The sequence below is a fragment of the Ruditapes philippinarum genome, unplaced genomic scaffold, assembly GCF_026571515.1.
Source record: "Ruditapes philippinarum isolate M1 unplaced genomic scaffold, ASM2657151v2 ctg2007_1_1_1_1, whole genome shotgun sequence".
NCBI classification, from domain to species: Eukaryota; Metazoa; Mollusca; class Bivalvia; order Venerida; family Veneridae; genus Ruditapes; species Ruditapes philippinarum.
In genome coordinates, this window is record NW_026865173.1 from 52,030 (window position 1) to 64,320 (window position 12,291).

A 12,291-nucleotide genomic window follows, 5' to 3' on the forward strand; every position below is an offset into this window, starting at 1 on the left:
AAACATAACGTATTGCTTATTTATCACTACGTCTTTTTGGGGTCGACAACCTTCACCTCTTGGTCAAGTAGGTTCCAAATTATTTGGTTGTGATTTATCAGACATGGTTCTTATGCCATATTGTATTGGTTAATGTCATATTGTATTGGTTAATGCCATATCATATTGGTAAATGCCATATTGTATTGGTTAATGCCATATTGTATTGGCTAATGCCATATCATATTGGTAAATGCAATATTGTATTGGTTAATGCCATATCATATTGGTAAATGCCATATTGTATTGGCTAATGCCATATTGTATTGGCTAATGCCATATCATATTGGTAAATGCCATATGGTATTGGTTAATGCCATATTGTATTGGCTAATGCCATATCGTATTGGTAAATGCCATATTGTATTGGTTAATGTCATATTGTATTGGTTAATGCCATATTGTATTGGTTAATGCCATATCATATTGGTAAATGCCATATTGTATTGGTTAATGTCATATTGTATTGGCTAATGCCATATCATATTGGTAAATGCCATATCGTATTGGTTAATGCCATATTGTATTGGTTAATGCCATATCATATTGGTAAATGCCATATTGTATTGGTTAATGTCATATCGTATTGGAAAATGCAATATTGTATTGGCTAATGCCATATAGTTAGATATTGTATTTTCCCCTTTTATATATCACAACGGCTTACACAGGTCAGAAACACATAAACAACAAAGGCTATTCTATATATATAATCTACGCTAGCTCTTGTATATACAAATACCTATTTCCCAGCTGTTGTTGGAAAATTGTAATGTGTTTCCTACATAATTTGATATAAGCAAAATACAATCATGTTAACATATATATCACATGTGCCGATACATACAAATACAATATATCAATGATGAAAATAATATAATTTAAGGCGCATTCTTTTAAAGCTGCACGCCTCCTGATAAAATAATGATAATCATAAATAAATAAGTTAAAAATATATCAATATTTATTATATAAGTTTTGTTAAAGCCAATTATGTCGATGTTCATCGAAACTTTACAATCATTGTTTAGTGCTGCTTAATTTCAGTAAAGGATTAGAGAGAGTGAAAAAATGCAGATTTCATGCAAGTCATGGTGCAAATTCTTATATTCTCATTTACACATTTATGTGGCCTTCTTTCTATTTCTTACATATTTTGACAAATTATAAGTATTTTATACATGTATTTTGAATTGTTCGTGCCTTTTTTGTTTACATATAATTTACTTTTTTTTTATTAAAATAGTAATAAATATGGAGGCGTGCTGCTTTAAGATGGAAGTGTTCGGTCACACTACTGACAAAGGTGTACAGTAGTGTTAATAAATATATAATTCTAAGTGTGGATTGACTCACGTTTTCCGCCTTGTTTAACGACACACAATTTTTCTTCATACGACACCGGTATGCTGATTAATCTATGGTGATTCCCGTACTGAAACTTGGCAACAACCCGCCTTTGTTTCGATATTGCATGTACACGAAGAACCTAAGACAGAAAGAAACAATCTGATTTGGAATATATCTCAACTAAGACTGTATTACTGTACAGTACTGAGGTTTTTACTGAGTCTGCATTACTTTCTGAGGCTGCATTACTTTACTGAGGCTGCATCACTTAGCTGTTGCTGCATTACTTTTTACAGATGCTGCATCCCTTTGCTGTAGATGCATTACCTTACTGAGGTTGCATTACTTTACTGAGGTTGCATTACTTAAATGAGGTTGCATTAATTTACTGAGGCTGCATTACTTTAATGAGGTTGCATTACTTAACTGAGGTTACATTACTTTACTGAGGTTGCATTACTTTACTGAGGTTGCATTACTTTACTGAGACTGCATTACTTTACTGAGGCTGCATTACTTTACTGAGACTGCATTACTTTACTGAGACTGCATTACTTTACTGAGACTGCATTACTTTACTGAGGTTGCATTACTTTACTGAGACTGCATTACTTTACTGAGACTGCATTACATTACTGAGGCTGTATTACTTTACTGAGGTTGCATTACTTTACTGAGGTTGCATAACTTTTCTAAGGTTGCATTACTCATCTGAGGCTGCATTACTTTATTGAGGCTGCATTACATTATTGAGGCTGCGTTACTTTATTGGGGCTCCCAAACAGTACTTTATTGAGGCTGCATTACTTTACTGATGTTGCATTACTTTACTGAGGCTGCATTCCTTTACTAAGGTTGCATTACTTTACTGAGGCTGCATTTCTTTACTGAGGCTCCCAAACAGTACTTTACTAAGGTTGCATTACTTAACTGAGTGGGTTTTAAGTCAGGTAATTTATCTGTTATTGCAAACGAGGCGAGATAAGAAATGTTCGTATTTATAGCACGTTTTAAATGAAAACAAACCTAACAAAACAAAGAAAAAACACTTTTGCATAATAACGGTTACTGTCAAATTTAGCATTAATACTTATTACATACACTTATGATTATACCATACAGATAATGGCCATTATAATTGTATACAAATGTAAATAGTCCAATGTATCATGATACTGAAACAATCTACCTATGTTCTTAAAGGGACTTCACTGAAACAATCTACCAATGTTCTTAAAGGGACTTCACTGAAACAATCTACCTATGTTCGTAAAGGGACTTCACTGAAACAATCTACCTATGTTCGTAAAGGGACTTCACTGAAACAATCTACCTATGTTCGTAAAGGGACTTCACTGAAACAATCTACCTATGTTTCGTGAAGGGACTTCACTGAGGTTATTTGACAACACGGGACTGCAAATAATTGTTCGCGATTTACGTACCATAGAAAAATCATTTGTGAGGTAGAAGGTACAGTGGAGAGTGTTTCCTACATTTTAACTATTAAACAATAACAACAACAACAAAATCTTCTGATTACAAGACTTGTGTCTATCTTTCGTGGAAAATTTATGACATTTCATTATTTTAAATCATTAAAAAATAATCGTACAAGTTTATATTTATATCAAAGAAGAAAATGGCTTTTTATGCTTTTATAATTACTTACTACATGTACCATTTATATCTAATTTGCATAGATGTAAAGACCTAACACTCGTACACAGGACGTCATCAAGACCGAAAGTAGTGAACGAAACGGGATTCGGACGAGTGTCTATTGAAGGTGGTGTGAAGGGAAGGTAACTTTACATCTTTAGTACGGAATGCCGTTAGGGCCATCGCCTATGAATGTGTTGATCTAAAACGCGATAGTCGATAGTACGATGGTGAAAACGCGAAATCACGAAACTACGATGGTGAAAACGCGAAAGCACGATGATGAAAACGCGATAGTACGATGATGAAAACGCGACAGTACGATCTACGATGATGAAAAAGCGATACACTATCGTGTTTTCACCATCGTACTGTCAAGTTTTCATCATCGTAGTTTCGTGATTTCGCGTTTTCATCATCGTACTGTCGAGTATCGCGTTTCAGATCAAACCATTCATAGGCGATGGCCCTAACGGCATTCCGGAATGCGATAGTACGATGATGAAAACGCGATAGTACGATGATGAAAACGCGATAGTACGATGATGAAAACACGATAGTACGATGATGAAAACACGACAGTACGATGATGAAAACGCGATAGTACGATGGTGAAAACGCGATAGTACGATGGTGAAAACACGAAATCATGAAACTACGATGGTGAAAACGCGATAGTACGATGATGAAAACGCGATAGTACGATGATGAAAACACGACAGTACGATGGTGAAAACGCGATAGTACGATAATGAAAACACGACAGTACGATGATGAAAACGCGATAGTACGATGGTGAAAACGCGATAGTACGATGATGAAAACACGACAGTACGATGATGAAAACGCGAAATTACGAAACTACGATGGTGAAAACGCGACAGTACGATGGTGAAAACACGATAGTTTATCACGTTTTCATCATCGTAGTATCGTACTGTCGCGTTTTCATCATCGTACTTTCGCGTTTTCATCATCGTGCTTTCGCGTTTTCACCATCGTAGTTTCGTGATTTCGCGTTTTCACCATCGTACTATCGACTATCGCGTTTCAGATCAACACATTCATAGGCAATGGCCCTAACGGCATTCCGTACTTTAATGAGTGTATATTCTTTATTCCAGTTGAAAATTTTATACATTATGGGATACCTGTTAAGGTGATTCCGCTTTGTCAGCCATGTTTGTTTTAACTAAAGTCTGTCAAAAGTGAAAGTAGGCCAAAATTCATATAACAACAAAGCTCTTATTGTAAAATGATGAACCATTTGAAATTACACTTCCAGGTTTATATTTTAAGGACAATTTTAATCAAAAATAAAGATCATAACAATAAGAATATTTACCTTGAATGTGCTACATTTCTGAAGACCAAAAACATTCTGTTGCATTCTGTTGTTCTTGGTCTTCAGAAATTTAGCCCATTCAAGGTAAATTTTCTTATTGTTATCATTTTTATTTTTGTTTAAAATAGTCTTTAAAACATAGAACTGTAAGTGCACTTGCAAATGGCTCATCATATAACAATGTGAGCTTGGTTGTTATATGAATTTTGGACTACTTTCACTTCGGACAGACTTTGTGAAAACAAACAAGGCCGACAAAGCGGAATCACCTTAACAATCTCTCCATTATAATGCCGAATAATTGAAGGTGAATTCAAAAACATAAATTATAAAGCAACAAAAAATCGTTGTTTATATTTTATTTAATTATCTAGAACAGGGCTGTATTCTAAATGACATTAACACAGTAATACTGTAAGATATAAATTTATATCATGGACACAAACCTGCTCTCTGTCGAAAGTGTCCTCTACTATCTCGCCACAGAATCCTTGATTCACCATCACAGTTTTCGGCAAGTCATTATTGAAGTGCTCGTAAAACTCCGCCACATTATAATCCTTTGTCTCGTGCACAAATTCCATTCCTCTAAAAAAAGAAACACGTTAAAACAGTGTCACTAATTATGATTCAATATATATGAAAAATAAACTATGCACATTCATCACGTTCGTTCAGTAGACCACCAGTTATTACGTCTCACAATGAAAGTCAAATAGTTAGCACGTGTTTCTCTTCCGGGTTATCCAACAACGTTATATACATATCATAAAACCCTCATAAATACTAGATTACCAAACATATTGAGCATGCATATCGTATAAAAATCAATCAAGCAAAATATTCGTATCAATACAATGAAGTTTATGTAATACCATCTTTGTTAAACATAGGTTTCAATTTATAACACAACAGGTAAAACGTAAACTACTAACGTCACGGCTTAATTGCTGTGTAGTAAACATTTGTAGTATATGTGCTTGATTATCATTAAATGCTGTATGGAAAATAGTTGACAGCATGTTTGGACAAATCAACCTTACATGTGTTTTTTCCCAATCTAATAAGCATTCAACCTTCAACAAATTACGACGTTAACGGTACGGTTAAATACCACTATAAATTATTACAACAAGACAACGTTACGTCATTATTATTTGGTTCTTGGAGTAACTTATTGAAATACTGTAAGTGCCGAGGATTGAATATTACTTTAGCCGGTGCCAGGGGCGGGCACCTTTCGTTATTTCTCTTGAACACAGACTCTAAGAATATTAATCCATGTCTGCCATTTTTCAACATTTTTTTTTGGCGGTGAAAAATGTAAAAAAAACAAACCTGTCACGAACTTTCGGCGTTATATTTTTTATGCGACGTGGAAGCGTTAGTTTATTTGTAGTTTTACCAGGATCACCGCCCTGCTTATGGCGTTCTTCCTCTGAATCTTGATTCGTCCCTGAAATAGTTCGACCCAATAAAGCCCGTAAATGACTTCTGTGTATTTTATCATTCAAATCCTGACCGCTGTTCGATGTATTATTAGCCATTTCAGTTTTGCAAAAAGAATATATCCAGTCCGTTTAAAAGAAAACAATACGAGAAACAAACAAATAAAATGAACAATTTTTGTGTGTCCGAGTCTGTGTTTTATTTTGTTAACATTGTTAATTAATATTTCACATAAATGTCTAACGTTTGTTGTAAATGTTCAATAAGGTACTTCCTCGTTGATAGCCTGCATGTGAGTAAATCTAACGAGATAACATTCAAATAGATAAAAATATATGACGGCAAATTAGATAAAACATATATCACATGAACACGTGAAATATTTTAACGATAAGGGTATGTGGGATTCGCATGTAATCCTGGCTTACATGAATGTTTTTATTATATAATATATCAACTTATCATGCCACAATTATTTAACGTATTTTACCGAAGTGTGACGGAAACAGCCGAGTTTTATAAATCGCAGTAGATGTTACTGGCCCTGATGATGACGACGACTACAACGACAAGAAGAAGAAGATGAAAAACAACAAGAACAAAGACGACAAGAACAACAAAAACAACAACAACAATACCACCACCACCACCAACAACAACGACGACGATTATGATAGTAAAAAAACAAATCAATAAATGAACAAATAAATAAATAAAAAATAAATAAATAAATAAAGAAAGAAAGAAAGAAAGAAAGAAAGAAAGAAAGAAAGAAAGAAATAAACTAGCATAGGGCCTTAAAAATGGTAACTTGATCCTCAAACTCGAACGGTTTAGTCAGATATGGCGGCCATTTGATACTCATGTTATATTTTGCTTTTTTGTGCATTACCATATACAAGTCAAATTAAAGAAACATAAACTGTTACAAAGTATTTTATCTAAATTTCAAATTAAAATGAAAATAATATACTCGGCTCTGTGACGTCTGAATTTGACTTATTATTGGAGAGGTAATCAGACCTCTCCATAGTGTTCAGACTGATTGCTGACGGCATCCATTTTTTGCGTATCTTATTGCAGTGAATGAATCTCATTTTAAGCGTAAAATCATTAGGAGCAGTCTACAAAAATTGTTTTAGGCATGCCCCGATTCAAAACACGGCTTAACTTAAACGAATAATTAACATCGAAGTGAACAAATCGGTACATAGAAAAATCGGAAAATATCATTAACGTTACTTAACACTACGTGCATGGATGCTTCATACCGTATCTGTATAAATCGATTATCGTATTGTTTTCTGAATAACGTTTTACTATTTCATGTTCTGATAAATAGTTACAGTGAACATTATAGCTACAATATCACCATGCACTATATACACCGCCTCCGTGATCGAGGGGTTAGAGTCGATGACTATTAATCCAGTAAACTCTCTGGCGTGGGTTCGATCCCCGGGAGATGTTTTTTTTGTTAGTTTAAGGTTGTCTAGTACTGGTGTAACTCTCCAGGAACGATGGTTAGGAAACTACCCGCCTATATGACCAAAATACTATTGGGAAAAGGCGTATAATGAAACAAACAAACATATTATATGACCGAGTGAACCGTGTATTGAACCGGTATATCTAAATAACACAAAGGATTTTTTTGGCGCAAATGGCACAAATTTTATCTCAAGTTTGATTTTCTTCTAATATTGTGTTTGGAGGCATGCAGCTTTATATACTGTTTATTCCAATAAACAGTATATAACAGTATAACAGTATATAACAGTACATTGTATTTACTGTTTATTCCAATCAAATGATATCAACATTTTTTATGTAAACTTGTTTGATTAACATACTTTATACTCGTTTTGGAAAATGTAGAGGAAATGCTTCCTTATATTTAACAAAACAGTGACCGAAAATTTGCTTATTGAACTTTACAAGAAACTTTTATTTTGAAAATACTTTTAATATATATATAATTTTTCTACATAGGGAACTGAATTTAAAATACAAATGTAAATGATATATATCATTTAATTTACATTAAGTAATTTTACATTTTTTTTGTAGAAAAATTATCCCTAATGGGCCAAGAAAAAAGTCCATTTCTCCGGCATTTAATCTTTTAAAACATTAAAAAATGAAATGTAAAACAAACTTTCATTGCAATATATATAATAAATTATATTTTGTTTAATAATTGTAATTTATAAACATTCATTGTGTCTGTTATGCAAAAATATCCCCAAATATTTTCGAATTAAACAAATTTTCCACAGCCGCAAAAAGACCTCTCGCAAGCTTCTTTTTAAAGAAGCAAACTTGTATTGTGATCAGAAGTAACTGCTGCGGGCAGTTTGCCCGACTCTACATAGAAAAATACACAAAAACTGCGCCAAACCTGCAATTTTCAGTGACATAATTTTCCTTGAGGTCCGTTTTAACCAGGATGTCATGGTCCCAGTAAACTCGAACCCACAATCTAGAGATTGTAGCTATAGGAAGACACCTTAGCCTTTAGCCGCTTCCTAAAGGACTAACAGATTTGCGTTGATTTACGGAAAAAATGTTACCTCAAAAGAAAGTAAAACCAAAATAACTTGACAGCACGTTTATTTTCTCAAATATTTGCGATCCAAATATTTAAAACCACGTTTATCGTTTAAACATCAATAAACAAAGATGATATTGTGTTAGACCATATAAACGAATTTTTCTTTAACTTCCTTTTTTAAATCGACAAATGAAAATTTTTAACCGTGTTTATGAATGGAATTATTGTGCACTTATTATATTGTGTTAGTACAAAAAAGTTCAGTAGAGCTTAAAAACACGGTAAATCTGTCACGTTTGCCACTTGTTAATCAACATTTCAATTTTCAAGGGGGTCATGCCATGCGCGCGCATCCTCAAAATTCTTATACCGCGAACACTTTTTCAACCGGTATTTTGAACAAAAACGAGTCATTTAAAGCAATCAGAATAGATTTGAATTTAATTTCTTTTGCAAAGAAGATGTTCTTACTTCTTGTTTAAATGCTCCAAATGCCTTGACACAAGTCTTCCTTTTCTTGTCAGTATTTCGCGTTGAATGCAATTTTGAATCTGGATACTGCGTTGAAATGTTACAGAAATTCCGAAATTCACAAAGCTGGAAGTTATTTAATTGTAGAACCTGTTTCATAAATACATTTAGACTTGTGTCAAGGCATTTGGAATATTAAAACTAGAATGGTATGGCCCCTTGTATTTGTTACATTCATTTTCCGAACTTGTAATTTGAACTTTTGTACAGGGTTTAGTTCATATACAAATAAAGTGCAAGGGAATTCCCTTGCACTTTATTTGTATATATATCAATGCCAGCATGCAATGCATGTATGTGAATTATAACCAGCTTATAGTTCATTCCGCCTGTTTCTTGGCGATCAATTTCATCAATCGGAACATCCTCGGCTTTTATCTATAATAACATCAGAGTTAATACGAATTGAAAGTAGTTCTACCACGTGGTTTCAGATGTGAGTGTAATCTTCAATAATGTAAAAAGAAGGTATATAATTGACATGCAAAACAACATAAAGTCTGTTTTGCTACAATTATTATTGAAAATATGCGTGACAACCATTTTTAATTTAAATATGCGCACTGATGTACAATTTTAATCAAATCCGACTTAATGTCAACAGGATTGCATTTTGTACTTTCGGTTTTTACAACCATAATAATAAATATATAAATAATGCATTGTGTTTTTTTGTATTTATGAATTCATTTGTTTAAGGTGGACGGTCACTTGATATATTGGAAATAAACTTGTCAACAACTCCCAACATTAAATTACTATTTGTTTACATGTTTAGTTTCTTAGTGTAGGTTTGACCGAATACCTTATCCTATGGAACGCCGTGACTGTCTTATGTAATCAATGTTTTTGTTATCTTGTGAAACAATGATATTATTTTGTCGTTTGAGCATGTTAACATGTGCAATTTACATCATGTCTTGTCAAAGGAACATGCTTACTTGTACAAACAGCATGTTAACTTGTCAAATTATTATGATGACATGTGGAGGCAACATGCTAACTTGTCAAAGTATCGTGATGACTTGTGCAAATGACATGGTAACTTGTCGAATTATTGTGATGACATGTGCAAACACCATGTTAACTTGTCAAAATGTAATGATGATTTGTGCAAACGACATGTTAACTTGACGAATTATTGTGATGTCATATGCAAACAGCATGTTAACTTGTCAAAGTGTCATGATGACTTGTGCAAACGCCATGTTAACTTGTCAAAGTATATTGATGACTTGTGCAAACGACATGTTAACTTGTCGAATTATCGTGATGACATGTGCAAACAGCATGTAAACTTGTCAAAGTATCAGGATGACTTGTGCAAACAGCACGTTAACATGTCAAATTACCATGATGACTTGTGAAGACAACATGTGAACTTGTCAAAAAATCGTGATGACTTGTGCAAATGACATGTTATTTTGTATCATGCTGACATGTCAAAAAGTACTGTTAACTTGTAAAAGTATTATGATAACTTGTGCAAATGCCATGCTAACATGTTAAAATTCCAAGATGACATGTGTATACAGCATGTTAACTTGTCGAATTATCGTTATGACATGTGCATACAGCATGTTAACTTGTCCAAGTATCATTTTGACTTGTGCAAACGAAATGTTAACTTGTCCAAGTATAATGATGACTTGTGAAAATGCCATGCTAACTTGTCAAAATTTCATGATGACATGTGCAAACAGTATGTTAACTTGTCAAATCATCGTGATAACATGTGCAAACAACATGCTAACTTGTCCAAGTATCATGGTGACTTGTGAAAGCGACATGTTAACTTGTCAAAATTTCATGATGACATGTGCAAACAGCATGTTAACTTGTCAAGGTATCGTGATGACTTGTGCAAACTCCATTCTAACTTGTCAATGTATCATGATGACTTGTGCAAATGCCATGTTAACTTGTCAAATTATCATGATGACTTGTGCAGACAACATGTTAATTTGTCAAAGAATCGTGATGACTTGTGCAAAACACATGTTAACTTGTTAAGGTATTATGAGCATGTCATCACGATAATTCGACAAGTTAACATGCTGTTTGCACATGTCATCATGAAATTTTGACAAGTTAACATGTCGTTTGCACAAGTCATCATGATACTTTGACAAGTTAACATGTTGTCTGCACATGTCATAATGATTATTTGACAAGTTAACATGCTGTTTGAACAAGTCAGCATTGTCTTTAGACAAGATATGATGTAAATTGCACATGTTAATATGCTTAAATGACAAAATAATATCATCATTTCACAAGATAGCAAAAACATTGATAGCATAAGACAGTCACGGCGTTCCATATTATCCGTTCTGTATATTCATACTATTGTGTTCGAGGTCCTTAAAGGGCCGAAAAGTTGCGATTGCCGTTTCATGCAACTTGCACCACGCTCATATTATGATATTGGCAGCCGTTTCAATTATGTCGACGATGTAAATATGTGACTATTTGATGCCCAAACGGACGATTACATTTTACTGACCAGGCAGAATTGCCTAACATATAATTTTCAATTTACAACGCGTAAGAACATCAGCTTGTTATGGCGGATATATTAAATTTTCACCGATGATGAATTCTTTCAGGAATTACTCTCAGAGGGAGAGAACAATATTTCATTGACGCAGTTACTGATGGTGAACAAGCAACAGCTTTTGAACTATGATAAAAATACATACAGTTTCAGACCTTTTTTTCTGGCTCAGCTGTACTGGTCATTTTGTAGCCCAACATATTATGGGCCAGGGGCAGAGTGAACTATAAATGTTATTATAAATCCATCTTACTAAATTTGTTACCTGTAGTAAAGAAGCCTGGAAATTCGGAATAAACAGACCCAGTTCTAATATTTACCGAATATTTTGATTAATCATGAACACCAATCTCTCCATCTCAATTTACAGAAAAACAACAATAATAACAACAACAACATCATCATCATCACAATCATTATCTCCAGCAGCAACGGCGTCAGCAGCAACAATAACAACAATAACACTACAATAACTACTTCGTTGCTACCGCTACCGCTACCACTACCACTACCGCTACCACAACCACTACCACTACCGCTACCGCTACACATTCATTTGGACAGTTCAAGTTAAACATGAGTGCGTTGCTACCCTAAAATTATCTATACTTTTGTCTTTTTTTTTCTCTCTCTCTAATTTTGTTATGTACACTAGTATGTTTTCTACTTAAGTTTTTATATATCTTGCTGATCATATTAAAAATTTTGTCTTGCGAATATGATATTATTCAAATGCATGTTTTTATGCATTACTGTACATTTAAATGTTATCTTTAACGGATATCTAGCATGAAAATGTTAACT

General features: G+C 33.7%; 1 protein-coding gene across 6 annotated transcripts in view; it reads right to left on the reverse strand.

Moving 5' to 3' along the window:
• The window catches only part of LOC132728121 (uncharacterized), a 31,968-nt gene that overhangs the window by 7,299 nt on the left and 12,378 nt on the right, over window positions 1-12,291 (reverse strand). For 2 of the 6 annotated variants that reach the window (XM_060713735.1, XM_060713736.1), the window contains exons 2-5: window positions 5,735-5,852; window positions 4,843-4,984; window positions 1,396-1,528; window positions 782-820 (exon numbers count right to left, since the gene is read on the reverse strand). In XM_060713735.1, the coding sequence (XP_060569718.1) occupies window positions 782-820; window positions 1,396-1,528; window positions 4,843-4,984; window positions 5,735-5,852 (432 nt within the window). Of the gene's footprint in view, window positions 1-781; window positions 821-1,395; window positions 1,529-4,842; window positions 4,985-5,734; window positions 6,143-8,246; window positions 8,317-8,418; window positions 8,438-12,291 lie in introns of those variants that run through there. The other 4 variants (XM_060713737.1, XM_060713732.1, XM_060713731.1 and 1 more) reach the window with 4 other exon arrangements.